The sequence below is a fragment of the Arachis ipaensis genome, chromosome B02 (genome assembly GCF_000816755.2).
Source record: "Arachis ipaensis cultivar K30076 chromosome B02, Araip1.1, whole genome shotgun sequence".
Classification (NCBI taxonomy): domain Eukaryota; kingdom Viridiplantae; phylum Streptophyta; class Magnoliopsida; order Fabales; family Fabaceae; genus Arachis; species Arachis ipaensis.
In genome coordinates this window covers 22,063,622-22,079,326 of record NC_029786.2, presented here as the reverse complement: position 1 = coordinate 22,079,326, position 15,705 = coordinate 22,063,622, and the positions used below count along the sequence as shown (strand labels likewise).

The window sequence follows — 15,705 nt, the reverse complement described above, 5'->3', positions numbered from 1 at the left end:
TGACAAGGGTGATTTAAAGGGTAGGCTTATTTGGGATAAGTGAGCTAAATAAGTAATGGCCTCAATCATATGCAAGCATGTAAATACACTAAATATTGGACATATAGAATAAAACAAAGCAAAGATTGCAATCATAGGGAAGAAAACACACAAGAATAAAAATTTATGGTTAAATAATGTAACCATAAATAAGCTCAAAATCTCATAGGTTGTGTGTTCTTAGCTATAATTCATGTTCCAATTTACAATCTTCAAACAAGTTTTACACAAAAAAAATTTCAATTTAAATTAGTGAAATACTATAAAAATTTCTTGAAAAAGAAAATATTACTTCAACCAAGTGGTAAAATATGCACAAAATCAAATAAACATACAATCAAACATGTAAATGCAACAATGAACTAATAAAGAAAATAAGACATTGGTGTTGAGAAGAAAATAACTAACCCATAAAAGTCGGTATCGACCTCCCCACAGTTAAAGATTTGCACCGTCCTCGGTGCATGCTAAGATGTACAAGTGGATGGGTGGCTCCAACTGACGCTTTTCTCCAAGGATTGTGCAGATGGACTTGTTTGTCTCCCCATGTAAAGGTTTTCCGTTTTCCTTCCTCGGTGGCCATCCTGAAAGAAGAGGAAAAAGAAGAAAAGTAACCCAGGAATAAAGAGAAAAAAATAAATAAAGTATGGGTGGGTTAATGCCAAATAATGGGGGTCTCAACTACATGGTAGCTACAACATGTAAGTGAGAAAACAATAGAAGCACATGGCATACCAGTGGTGTAAAAGTTGCAACAATGGGGGAGAGAGTGTGGGTAATGCAAGATAGTGTAAGTTCATGTCAATGCAAGATAAGATAAGTATCATGAAGGAGTAGCATTGACTTATGAAGAATAATACCCAGTCAGAGTAAAACAAGTCATGAAGCACCAGGATAATTCAAGAGAAGATGCAACAGTTAAATAAGAAAATTTAACACCAATGAAAAAAAAATAAAATTAGAAAAGAAAATAAAAATATGCACAAAATTAAAATGCAATGAATGAAAGTATGCAAATAAATTAAGTAAAATAGAATGAAAGTGAAGAGGGGTGAGAAGTTAAAGAGATGAAGAAGAAAAAGAAAGTAAGAAAGGAGGAAGAAAGAATAAGAGAAGATAGAGGAAATTAGGATTAGAAAAGAAAAGATAAGATAATTGGTGCTGATCTGGATAAGTTGTGCGACGCATGCGACGCGGACATGTGGTTCACACGTTCGCGTGATTGGCGATATTCTCAAGTGACGCGGACGCGTGACTTGATTTGTGCTAGTGGCGCGAGAGCAGCCTCGCGTTCGCACAACTCTCTGTTTAGTTTGCTTATTGCCAAAATTTGGGGTGACGCGTTCGCGTGGGTGACGCAATCGCGTGAATGACTTGATTTTGTAAAACGACGCGGCCGCGTGGGGCACGTGATCATGTGATAGGGCTGGTGCTTCCAGCATCATTCCAGCCCAACTCCATCATAACTTGCTGCCATACACCTCTTTTACGTCGATTTTTAGGGGCACGCGTTCGCGTGGGTGATGCGGATGCATGGGAGGCTATTTTCCAAAATGACGCGGCCGCATCAGCGACGCGGTCGCGTGGGCATGTTTGTGCCTAAAGCACGCCTTCAGCCACGCTTTCGCGTGACTTTCTGTTCACTTTTCTTTTCTTCCTAATGCACCTGTGACGCGGACACGTCGCGTGCGTGTTTTTTTTTTTTTTTATGCAGAATGCAAATGCAAATGCAAATGCATATGAATATGCAAGAATTATGAATGAACACTAATAAAAATAAAATAAAATAAAAATAAGCAATTAACAAATTAAAATAAAACTAAAACTGAAAGAGAACGATCATACCATGGTGGGTTGTCTCCCACCTAGAACTTTTAGTTATAGTCCTTAAGTTGGACATTTGGTGAGCTTCTTGTCATGGAGGCTTGTGCTTGAACTCATCGAGGAATCTCCACCAATGTTTATAATTTTAATGGCCTCCGGAATCCCAAACTAGGCATAAAAAGCCTTCAAGCAAGTTAAAGTAAGTGACAAGGCCCCAAGAGTGTTGATTTCTAGACTGAATTCTGAGTTCCCAAACCTTGCTTTTGCACCCGTCTTCTTGTTGATCATCATGATTCTATCCGGGTAGCAAGCAGTTTGAATTCCCACTAAAATGGCCAACCAACTTCCTAGACCCATTCAGTTGAGCTTTACACCAACATTTGCATTTAAACTTTGAGCTTTCCACCATATTGAATCTTGCATGACGACTAACCATCTCCCTCTTACTCTTAAAGCCACAAAGAGCTCTGAGTTGCCCATCTGTCTCAAGCAAAGCATATTCAAGTGAGCTAATTAAGGTTAGAGATGAGAGATTTACCCACTTGAATGAAGGGATGGATGGTGATGGCTTTGGGGGAGAGGTCTCCAACAACTTTGGCAAGGTGATTTCTAGCTCCATTCCCTTGAGTTCTTCCTTGACAACTTCCACCTCCTTGCAAGCTTCTTCAATTTCAACCTCTTCCTCTTGGTAGCTTTCTTCCAATTTGATCTCTTCTTCATTGTTCACCAAGGGCATGGGAGGTTGTGCTTCTTCTTCTTTAATTTCCATGTCAAGTCCAATGGGAGAGGATTCAATTGTAGATAAGAATTCATCAATGATTGAATCCATCTCTTGATCAACCTCTTCAAAGTCTTCAACCATGATATGCATTGGAGGTTGTACACCCTCCTCAATATCAATTTCAAACGTCATTGAAGGAGGCTCTATAACTTGACTTTCCCATGGAGGTTCAGCATCTCCTAAGTCTTCAACCACTTCTTCCTCTTCAATAATTACAGCTTCCTCCACTTGTTCCAGTACAAAGTCATGCTCCGTACTGTCCACTGGAGTTTCTAGTATCTCCTTCATGCAACGTTCTTCATTAGATTGTCCACATGAAGCCATGGGAGTTTCTTGAGTGTCCAAACGTCGGGAAGGTAATCGATTTATCGCTTGATTCAATTGGTGAAGGATTGCATGAAATTTATTCATTGTTTCCTTGAGACGCTCCTTAATGGATTCCTGGGTTGATGGATATGGACATGGTGTATTTTAAGGTGGTGGTTCTTAGGAGTAATTGGGTTGGAATTGGGGTGGTTCTATGTATGGTTCATATGGCTCATAAGGTGGTTGGTATGGTGGATAAGGGTTAGAGTCATATGGAGGTGTTTGGTTGTAGGGGGCTTGTGAGTATGGTGGTTCAAAGGTATGTTGGGGAGGCGGTTCATAAGCATATGGTGGGCCTTGTTGGTAACTACAAGGGGGTCCACCATATTCATCATCTTGGTACACTCCTTGGAATGGCTCTTGACCATAGTAATTTAGTGGAGGTGGTTTGTCACGGAGGGGTCCACCATAACTATTGTCTTGGCATGCATTGTAGGATGGTCGTTGTCCATGGTATCTTGGAAGGTGTTATTGCCGAAAGGGTTGATCAGATCCTCGTGGCTCCTTCCATCTGTGATTGTTTCGACCTTGATGCATGTTCCTGTTATAATTTCCATTCCTTGAAATAACATTAGAACCAAACTTGAAACCAGAGAGGCGAGAATTCATAGTAGCTAAATAGAAATTAGAAACAAAAACAAATAAACAAGCAAAAGAAAATAAAATAAAATAAAATAAATAAGAGAAAAGGTTTGAAAAAGATTTGATTTTAAGATTAGAAAAGATAAGATAAGTTAGGTAAAAGAAGATAAGTTTTTAAATTAAAAGGTTTTGAAATTTAAATTTTTGAATTTGAAAATTAAATTTTGAATTTTAAATTTTGAAATTTGAATTTTAAAATTTTAAATTTGAAATTTTAAATTTGAATTTTAAATTTTAAAATTTGAATTTTGAAAAAGTCAACAATATAAGATAAAGATTTGAAAAAAAGATTTACATTTTGAAAAGGTTTTGTGTTCTTATTATTGATTATGAGTATTGTAAATTGAGGGTTTTGGAGTTTGGGCAATTGGGCATAGATATAATTATAAATTAAAGCAATAAAAATAAATAAGAGATTTTATGTAATTAAATTAAAAGCCTTGATCCGGAGAAGATTAATCGAAAGTTCTATCCTCGTTGGATTTCTCAAGATTAACAGTAATAGGTTGTTGTTTCTACTTGGTTATCCTTTACTAAATAAAGGAAAATTAAGTTGGGAGCCAGCTTCTGTTCACAAGTCCTAATCCTCTCCCTTGGGAAGGATTAGCGTAGTAACTAGAGTGCTAGCCAACAACTTCTAGTTACCAATTAATTCTTGAGTATTCCAACTCAAGGGTCTCCAAATAATAATCAACTCTAAAATCAAGTTGGGAGTCTACTCAGTTAATATGAATGCCATTTTTATAAATCATAAAAGAAGTAAAAAGGGAACATGGTAATTAAAATTCAATTGGAAACAATTAAACAAATAATAGATTTAAATGGAAAAATATTATGGAATAAATGCAGAATATAAGAATCTTAAATTAAAAGAACATTGAACCTGGAAATTGAGAAGAAGAAATCTTAATCCTAAAACCTAAGAGAGATGAGAGAACCTCTCTCTCTAAAACTACATCTAATTCTAAAATTGTCTATATTAAAGCTTGATTGATGAATGAATGAATTCTCCCACTTTATAGCCTCTAATCTGTATTTTCTGGGGCGAAAACTGGGCCAAAAACAGCCCAGAAATTGCTGATTGCGAATTCTATCACGCTGATTTTTGTCACTGCGATATGTCCGTGTGGATCACGCGTTCGCGTCACTTATCGTCAGAGAAACTATGACATATTATATATCATTTCAAAGCCCTAGACGTTAGCTTTCCAACGCAACTGAAACCGCATCATTTGGACCTCTGTAGCTCAAGTTATGGTCGATTTAGTACTAGAAGGTCAGGTTGGACAGCTTAGCAATTTCTTCAATTTCTTGTATTCCTTCCACTTTTGCATGCTTCCTTTCCATCCTCTAAGCCATTCCTGCCCTATAATCTCTGAAAACACTTAACACACATATCAAGGCATCTAATGGTATAAAGGGAGAATTAATATTAATAAAATTAAGGTCAAAGAAGCATGTTTTCAATTATAGCACAAAATCAGGAAGGAAAACATAAAACATGTGATTTCTATGAATAAGCGTGAGAATAATGGATGAAAAACCACTCAATTTAGCACAATATAAACCATAAAATTGTGGTTTATCAACTGCCTATATTACTGAGTTTTCCTTCAGTGCTTTTTGTTGTTGTTAATCATTGTGATGAACTTTGTTAAAATTTTCCCTGCCTATGTGACTGATTCACGGATTCATCCCTCTCGTCATTATCATTGGCATGAACTCCGAACCAAAATCCCAACTCTCTGGATAAAATTGTAACGAAAGCTGATTGGGATTTTTTCTTCTACTTAAGGTATGAATCAAAATGATGAGGCCAAGTTGTGAATACACAAGTGTCAACGGACTATAATATATATTGAGTTTGTGACATTAGAAGGGTGTAATAATAACAATAATGGAGTCATGTTATTTGAATATTGAGGTTTAACATTTAAACTCTCAGCTTCTCAGCCCTGTTTGATTCTTCATCTCAGGCAATTGAATCAAATCAACCAGGCCTTCCTTTTCTTTTTCTTTTAGTTGATTTTTAATTTTTCTAATATATGTAGCTTTCTGAATCAAGTGGATCAGATTATGTAGTTTTTTTGATTTGGAATATTTTCGGAGACACATTAGAAGAGCTATTTTATTATTATATTTGCTATAATAATATTCACATGTTCTGTATGCTTGTGATTGTTTTGGTGTTTACATTTTTTTTCCAAGTCACTTGTTGTGGTTGTTTTTTGAGTTAAGGCTTTGTATGTGTGTGTGAGAATATGTGATAATGTTGAATGTTGTTGCATCTAATAGGAGTTCTTGGAGTATCCTCATCTTTGGTCCTTTATAATTTATTTATTATTTTATTCTAAAATAATTTTTTCGGTTGAACCACCGCTTGGACCGGTTAGACCAATAAACCAGTAAACCAATGACTAAAACGATTTGATGACCAGTCCAATTTTTAGAACCTTGAATATAAGTATGAAGTTGTGTAACTAGTTCTTGAGAAGAGAATTTTTTCCAAGATTTAAAGCATTTGGCAACAGTGAAATGGATTCTTTTGTTTTCAAATACTATTTTTATCTTATAGTTGACTTCTGATTATATATATATAAGACGATTATGTACTTTTCTTATCTTCGGAAGTTTACTTTATTATTGGGAATGTGTGAAATGTTACATACTTGCTTGAATGAAAAATTCTAATTAGCAATAACTAAATTGGGTTTCTTCTCTCATAAGAAAGAAGTTATTTTGTTGGGACTATGTCAAATTGAATTGTAATGTTGAAAGGTTAAACTGTAGTATATCTGACCATTTGATTTTGATCAAGGTCAAGCAGCTTCTGCTCTAAATTCATATTCAAGTCTTCAAGCTAGACTCTTGGATAATAGCAGTCCTTATCAATCTTTAGATTCATCTGCTCACAGCACTGCTCAACAGTTATCAGGAGGAAGGTATGAGACAGTGTTGAGCATACTTGATAACTTATGGTGGTTGTTTTATAAGCAAAATTTCAATGTGCTGGCTGCAATCATTTTGTGTCAATACTAAGATGCTTATGGTGTTAAATGTTTGATAATTTTAATAGTGCCGTTTACTCTCAACATGAACAATTATGAATGTAAATGGAAACTATGCCAAAATCAAATTACAATATTTCTCGCTTGGGCCAATTAATGATTACTATTCTATTTTGAGAAGTTTGTATTGTTGAGTGTTGACCTGTTAGAATGTGCACTTTATTTTTCCGATTCATTTCAGGAATTCAGCTGGTAATGTAGCAACAGTGGCTGCTAGTGTTCCACAGCATCATGTCTCTTTACATTTTATTGTTACTAATCCTATTTTAAGATTTATATTAAACTATAATTATATTTTAGGATGTTTATTTATAATATTTATTATTCTATTCTAAAACGATTTTTTTGGTTAAATCATAATTAGACCAGTTAAACTAATAAACTAATAAACCAGTGATTAAAACGGTTTGATTGATGACCGATCCGGTTCTCAAAACCTTGCTGATAACTATGCTCTCATCCCCGACGCCGCAGCAACGCATTCTGATTTCTGAGCCATGGCTGTTTCACTATGGAGAGCTCGCTTAGCTTCCTCTCTTCTCTCCAATCTCACCAACTCTCTTCGCCGTTTCTCTTCCGGTAACCCTTTGTTCCCTATAATTTCAACAAAATCACAACTTTGTCTTAGTATGATGCTTGTTATTCAGTGAAATTTGAGATATTGGTGTTTCCTTTCAATTTTTATTTTATTTTATAAGATTTGATTTTTTTCAGCCTTGTACAAATAAAAGCATATTCATTTCCGTGTATTTAGGATTAAATTTAATTTTGTTAAGTAACATTCGTTAGTTTTAGGTGAACATTATGAATCTGATGTTATAGGCATTTTTAACTATCTTAAAAGAAAGAACGGTGATCTGGGGAAGATCTCTATGTTAACTTAAGATTAGGGTTTATGCCTTTATTCATGTTGACAAATCCAAGTATTTTTCAAGTGAGATGAATAGTGCGAGTTATTATTGTTTAACCTGCACAACCAATTTTATCATAGCCAATATAAGATGAATGTATAAGAGGTTATGGGATTCAGTTTCATACTTTCATGCTTATAATTAAGGTATGCGAAGAAGAGGACCCAATGCACATTTCTCTCTTCTGATTATTACTTTTTATTTGAGAATTTCTTAGGCGTTCTGACATTAAATGAGAATTTTTGCTTTAGTTCATTTATGGTTTGACATATCAGGAATATTGGAAAGAGAGGGGGTATTATTGGTTTTTCTTTTTAATTTTGAAAAATTAATTTTTAACAATAAAGATAACCTATGTGTCACACAGGATCAATAGAATAGAGCAAGAACTTCATTTGCTTCTCTTGGAGCATCTAAAAATTTCTCATTTATATAAAAAAAGAAAATCAAGCACATGATATTTTGCTCGTACTTGTATATAAGATTTTGTCTTGTCTTATGTTCATAAATCATAATATTTATGAGTTCCTGGAATAGATACTAAATATCTTCCAAAATCCTGCAAGTATTTTTACTTGTGGCAGCAGTGAGTTGTATACATTTTGATACTCTTGTCCTACTGGAATGGAGACTCTAGTTTTTATGTTGCTGGCGTATTTCTGTGATGTTTCATTGTTTCTCACTCTTCATGGATGTTGTTGCAGACACAAATGCTCATAATGCTCGAGAGAGCATGATGAATCAGATGATGTATTCCGATATAAATTCTCGAATTGGGAGTTGTATGCCATTATCTTCTATGCGAATCGGAACTATCATTCACAATATTGAATTGAACCCAGGGCAAGGTGGCAAGCTGGTTAGAGCTGCTGGAACTTGTGCAAAAATCCTGAAAGAACCCACATCAAAATACTGTCTTATCCAGCTCCCCTCGGGTGTTAAAAAAATGATTGATTCTCGTTGCAGGGCCACCGTTGGTACTGTCTCAAATCCAAGCCACGGAGATAAGAAGCTTAGGAAGGCCGGACAAAGCCGGTGGCTTGGCCGGAGACCAGTTGTTCGAGGAGTGGCCATGAATCCAGTGGACCATCCTCATGGTGGAGGAGAGGGCAAGAGCAAGAGTAGTGGTCGGTGGGGAAAAGGATCTCGAACTCCTTGGGGTAAGCCGACTAAGAGTGGATTCAAGACCGGGCCCCTGAAACGTAGGAAGTAGTATCTAATATTCACTATAGATGCTTTTCATGCTTCAAATGTTAGCTGCTTGTGATAATTGTTGTTATGGGAATTGTTGCTCCTGCCTAGGAGAAGTCTCTACTTGTAGTCCTGGAATGAATAGGTTAAGCCAATTGACTAGTTTATTATCTCTTTTTACATTATTAGTAATATCTAAAAATTGATTCTTGATTGTTATTAATATGTTTGTAAAGACATACATTTTAAGTTTTAGCTTTTGATTTTATTTTTATAATTTTATATTTTTATTTAATTATGATCGGGTTAACNNNNTTTGTCAATATATTAAAATTAAAATTTGAATTAGTTACTGTTGCTAAAAAATTTTGAATATGGAAAGACCAAAATAAGAATAAGGGTAAAAATGTAAACAAGTCAAGGGGAGAACATTTTAACACAAATAAGCTAAAGCAAAATCTGATTCATCAATCAATCAAACCACCTTTACATGTAGTTCGAACCTACCTGCTTCGAACTCAGTTTACATGTAATTCAAACCATGTAGATTCGAATTACTCACTAACACCCAAAGCCACATAATTCGAATTCAGCTGATTCGAATTACACAGCAACATGTAATTCGAATCAGGTTGATTCGAACTACTTCCATGCACGCCATGCAACGTAATTCGAAGTGGCTTAATTCGAATTACACAAAGTGTAGTTCGAACCAGGCTGGTTCGAATTATAAAGGAGCAGAGTTGTATATATATGGTGTGAACGTGAGTTGCTCTCATTAGAGGGGTAAAATAGCTAGTGAGGAGAGTTTTGTAGTGTTGGTTCACCAAAAATGATCGATTAAGAGGAAAACACGTTCCGGTGTGAAGTTCACTGATAAGGATCCTCTCTGTATTATCGTGAGGCCTACGACTAGGTATGATGACCTTGTTAGCTCTGTACTGCTGAAACTTGGTCTGGAAGGTGTGAAACGGGTTAAGAAGTTTTTCTATCGCATTCCAATCACGGTGCTCCAATAAACCGTGAAGTATGATTGTTTCACGATCGGGAGTGATGAGGACTTGCAGGTCATGTTTCATTGTCGCCGGCAATTTCCCGAAGTGAAGACACCAGAGCTGTTGGCAAAGTTGGTTGATGTGGTATCCAGCTCGGGGAGTTTGAACCGGAATATCCCCACTTTAGGCACGGTAGCCGGTTCTAGCTCCAGACCTGCCGGTGCTTCTTCGTCCGTCCCTGTGTACGAGCCAGCCGTCCAGCCTGTCGCCTCCCCTTCGTTCGCTGTTGATCTCAACGGCAGTGTAGGCGTCGAGGTGGGAATATGGGATTTTGTGCCCACCTCTTTACAGTGTGTTGCACCGGCTGGGGTTGGAGATGAATTGTTGGATGATCCAGAGGACGATGATGTGGAGCCGGATATGATTGCTGATGACAGTGGCGATGATATTGGTCCGAGTGAGCCTGCAGGGGCCGGAGGTGGTTCTAGCTCTAGCACACAGCAGTACCTTCCACATTTTTCATCTTTGGACTTGGATGCCATGAGGCAGGAGGGGGTTCCTGGGGAGCCTGCTGGATTTGGCACTAGAGATGCGGAAGGGTCTGCAGGTCTGACAGAGTTTCAGGTTGGTCAGCAATTTCAGGATAAAGATGAGGCCTTGTTAAGTGTCAAGACTTACAGCATCCGCCGAGGGATACAGTACAAGGTAGTGGAGTCTGACTATCGCCGGTATGTGGGCAAGTGTTCTGAGTTTGGGAATGGGTGCACATGGTTGATTTGGCTGAGTCTCAGGCAGTGCAAGGGCATTTGGGAGGTCAAACGGTACAATGGACCGCATTCTCTCCCACATGCGTCAGCACGTGACACTGCAACCGGGTCTGCTGGTTATATCGGACAGGCATAACGGCATCAAGGCCGCGCTTGAGGCTCCCGACGGAGGATGGCTACCTCCAGCTGCATACTGTGCATTCTGCATTCGACATGTAGCAGCAAATTGTGCCCTAAACTTCAAGGGCAAAGATGGAAGGAGGCTTCTTGTGAATGCAGCGTATGCTAAGACCGAGGTAGAGTTCGATTACTGGTTTGATATTATGCGGTCTGAAGACCTGCCATGTGTGAGTGGGCGAACCAGATTGAGTATTCATTGTGGACACAACATTGTGATGAGGGTCGGAGATTCGGGCACATGACGACAAATATCTCTGAGTGTGTTAACTGAATTCTCAAGGGGATCAGAAACCTCCCTATGTGCTCGCTGGTGAAGGCAACATACGGAAAGTTGGCCGAACTATTTGTCCGCAAGGGGAGGGAGGCTGAGGCCCAGCTGGGTACCGGACAACAATTCAGTCAACATTTGGTGAAGTGTATCGAGGCCAACTTGAAGACGGCGAGGTGCTTCACGGTGACTTTGTACGATAGGGATAACTCGGAGTTCATCGTCGCAGAGACGACTCCCACTGGTTCGTTCTCACTGGGTAGCTACAGGGTCTCACTTGGATCTCAGACATGTGATTGCGGATACTTTTAGGCACTTCATTTCCCGTGTCCTCATGCCATGGCCTGCTGTGCCTACTCACGGATAACTTGGCAGCCGTACGTCCACCAGGTGTACCATCTTAGTTCGGTGTTCAATGTGTATCGGATGGGGTTCACACCTCCCATTTCGGAGGGTTTCTGGCCACCATATGATGGGCCGACAGTGATCCCAGACCCGAACAAGAGGCGTGTGAGGGAGGGTCATCCCAGGTCCACCCGAATATGGACCAATATGGACGAGGCAGATCCGAACCGACCGAAGAGATGTGGCCTCTTTCGGCAACCCAGACACACGTCGGAGTTGCCCACAGGTCGGAGGATCAGCCCATACAGAGGGACATCAGTAGGTGTATTGTTAGCTTTGGTACTTTGTTGATTTCACTTTGGCATTTAGATTCCACTGTTATATGTTTCCTTAGTTGTATTTGATAAGCGTTAAAATTTGTTAAACTTAATGCGATGTACTTTGCATGGGATATTAATTAATGAATATGTTCCGTTTCTGAAGTGAAGCATGAAATGTACGATGAATACACAAGGCAATAATGCCATCTACAAATTACATGAATACATGATGGGGAAAATATCCTAATAACTTAAAGAAACAATGAACACCCTTTTGCAAAGTAACGGAAACATGATGAAGCAACAAAGTACTCAAACATAAATAACCAGAATACAAGTTGGATCGTACACGTATATGAAAGACATAAATAAAGGTGGCTAAGATACAATGCTGATCATCAAATAAAGTCATAGAACATACACCAATCATCTGAACAGATGCGAATCGGTGAAGCAACGACGGGGTACCCATGTCCTGTGGCCTCTCCGGATAAGCGGATCCTCGTCCTCGATCTCATCCTCCTCCTCATCTGGGGCAGGCTGTGCAGGTGGCCTAGGCTGGACGGGTGCCCCAGACGGCCCAGCATCTGAATCTACCCCAGCAGTATAGGCTGAAGGAGGGGTACCACCCAATGCAAAAAAGTCAGGAGCAGGCATGGTAGGAGGCTCGTTTAGGTCGACATCTAGAGGTGCCTGTGTGCCCGACATCTGACCACGCCGACGGGCCGCATCATCCTCCTGCATGATGGCACTAATCTCATCTAAAAAGTATGACCCGCCAAAGTCCGCATCAAGACCATCACCGGCTAGGAAGTCTGAAAACATCGTCCCCGGGCTAACCCATGGCGTACTCTCCTGAAGTGTCTGGTCATGTGCGGGGACACCAACAAAGTAATCGCCTAGCGGCCCTAAGCCAAGTCCAGCATCACCCTGGTCAGCCCCATCACCCATACCGGACCCGTACCACTCTCCACCATGCCCGCCATGATAGGGACTAGCACCCCCCAACTCCAGCATGCCCTCCAGCGTCCCCCCCACAGGTCCGTGCTGATCATCGTCGTCATCGTCACGATGATCACCGTGATCGTGATCCGCAGCACGCACTCTCCGTCTGCCTCCACGCCCTCCTCGTCTACCTCCACATCTACCGTCTGTATCACCGTCGTCCATAGCCTGGTCCAGCCACCTCCACTCATGCTGGTTCCGTCGTGTCCCTACACAAGCTCTCCTCTCAACCTGACGCCTATCCGGCACGTCGTCAACACGATCCTTATCAGGAACTCGCCCAGCACCCCTCTGCGTAGCCTCCACAGGAATAGGAACGGCTCTCGGATCCCCCAGGTACATCTTTGGTGACAAGAACCTCTTTCCATGCTGACTCCACCACTCCAGGAAGTCATGTGAGGGTCCAGGGTCTGCGGCAACATTGAACCAGAGAACGTGGTCCACACGGCTCTCCCAATGAAGATGCCAGAACTGCAAACTGTACGGGAACCAACGATCACCTCCTCTCCCGTCTTTCGACATCAGAAAGTCAATGTTCAGGGCGGGCTGGGGACGGGGCTGCACTCTGCCGAACTGTGGTAAAACCCTATCTATCTGATGCCACTCTATCACGGGAAAATATATCAGTGACGTCACAGACCGCCATAACGTCGTTTGACGAGGCTCCAATACCTCCGGATGCACAACCTGTAGTACCTCGGGGGAGCTATACGGCATCCAGATGAACTGCAAAAATATTTCAACATTGTCAGGCCATTTAATGCTCTAAAGTCATAAAGGTTTATTAATTAAATAAACATTGGCGGTTACTATACTCACATTCATGGCCTGTAACATGTCTATCCTCCGTCTCCACATCTGCACTCTAGGTCCCTTCTCGCTACTGGAAGGGTTGTAACCTGACCACCTGCATCTCACATCGGTGTTATAGCTAATTAAAAGTGTGACAGAATTGTATTACATTACAAATGTATATGGAATTAATTAATTTAACTTGAAATAGAAGAGTCCGAGAATGGTACCTCGAGGCCAACGGCCAGCTGCACGTATCATACCCAGCAGGCCTAAACCTAGGAAAACGCCAAAAGATCCAAGACTGAAGTAACTGTAATGGGTCCGCTAACTTCACCACATGTCTGTTGGTCACTCGGCACATGCACCGGTACAGTCATGCTAATGCTGCAGACCCCCAGCTGTAGGCACCCATCTCCTCAAGCCTAGCCACGTAGGGTAGCCATCTGATGTGAATACGGTTGCCGGACTTGTCGGCAAATAGTTGAGTACCCAACAACATCATGATATAGGCACGAGCAAAGCGCCGCACAGTCTCCTCATCGGCTCTCGCAGAACACTCTCCAAAAGTCTCCTGGAATCAGGTGCAGTTTACTACGAACTTCTGAACCTGGCTCGGAGGATGAATCACTCCAAACAACTCCTGGAACCACACCCAAGCTGGACAGCAACCCTGGATGTATATCTGGAAATCTGTAAGGCAACCACTGACATAACGCCCGTCCACTGGTAACCCCAACTGGTACGCCACGTCCTGAAGTGTGATCGTGCACTCTCCGAACGGCATGTGGAAGGTGTGCGTCTCCGGACGCCACCGCTCGACAAAGGCACTGACAAGGGGCTCATCTAACCGGAACCATCTATCGTTCAGCCTTGCAAGATGGTATAATCCTGCCATCTACAAGTACGGAACATACCGCTCATCGAGTCGCATGCCCTGCTGCCGCCGCATGCTCGAGATGCATCGCTGGGGCTGCACATTACATGGACCACATTATTAGAACTACTTACAAAACCACTAACAAAAACAACTAACAGCAGAAACCACTTATGAAAACCACTAACAGAATCTACATGCAAAACTAATATAATAAACCACTAGCAAAACCAAATGCTTAAACCGCTAACATAAACCACATGCAAATCCACTTACGAAAACCATATGCAAAACCACTATCATAAACCACATGTAAAATCACATAATAAACCACTTCCAATACCACCAAAATAAACTGCCAAAATAAACTGCTAACATAAACCATCAACAAAACCGCATACAAAACCACTAACAAAAACCACTAATAAAAACCACTAACATAAACCGCCAACAAAACCACATGCAAAATCTCTAAAATAAACCACTTGCAATACCACTTGGATAAACCACTAACATAAACCACCACTAAAACCGCATGCAAAATCACTAACTCAGATAAACCACTGGCACAAATTTTTCTATCTATTAACCTCGTCGTTGATGATCTCGGCTGTATGAGCAACTCCATCCAACCAATATAGCCTTTCCGGATCGTCCCCCATCGGCTGAGTATTCTGCTCGAGTCTTTGTCGGATCGAATCTGGGTTGTTTTCTCTGGAATTTGGTGGGGGGTATTCGAATGGAAAAGTGATTCAAATGAGGGGGATTCGAACTCCTTATATAGTCGAATCTAGTGTAATTCGAATCAGCCCCATTCAAATTACTTGGGGAATCGTTCACAAGGGTAACTCGAACCAACCTAGTCCGAATTATGCTTCTTTGTAATTCGAATCATGTAGATTCGAATTAGTGTGGGCTTGTGTTCCTTTATAATTCGAGTTATATTGATTCGAATTACGCGTAAATGTAATTCGAATTCAGCTGTTTCGAATTACATAGTAATCTGGTTTGGCTTATTCATGAAGCTATTTTCAGTTTGGCTGATTCGTATAATTTGATTCTTCCCTTGGCTTAATTGTGTTTTTTGCCCTAAGAATAACTAAAGATGTAATTTAGATAAAGTAGAGTAGCAAAATAATGTTTCGTTAACGTAAATTTTTATAATGTACTATGCCAGGTTTCAACTCAAGTGTGAATTTCTCAATTTCTTAACATAATCCATTTAAGTTGTGAAAATTTATATTATTTTTATAAGATAAGTCTTTATTTATAAAACTAATTATCTTTTAAATTTTTCACATTTTCCGGCCAAATTAGCTCGTTGTTGTAGTTTA

The 15,705-nt window shown here is 40.0% G+C and overlaps 1 protein-coding gene across 1 annotated transcript; it reads left to right on the top strand.

Annotated features, from left to right (window-relative positions):
• Positions 7,197-9,089, top strand: LOC107625104 (60S ribosomal protein L2, mitochondrial; the record flags this gene model as incomplete). Its single annotated transcript, XM_016327682.2, is given in 2 exon segments — positions 7,197-7,299; positions 8,336-9,089. Coding segments are annotated over 2 exon segments (591 nt in total). The 3' UTR covers positions 8,845-9,089.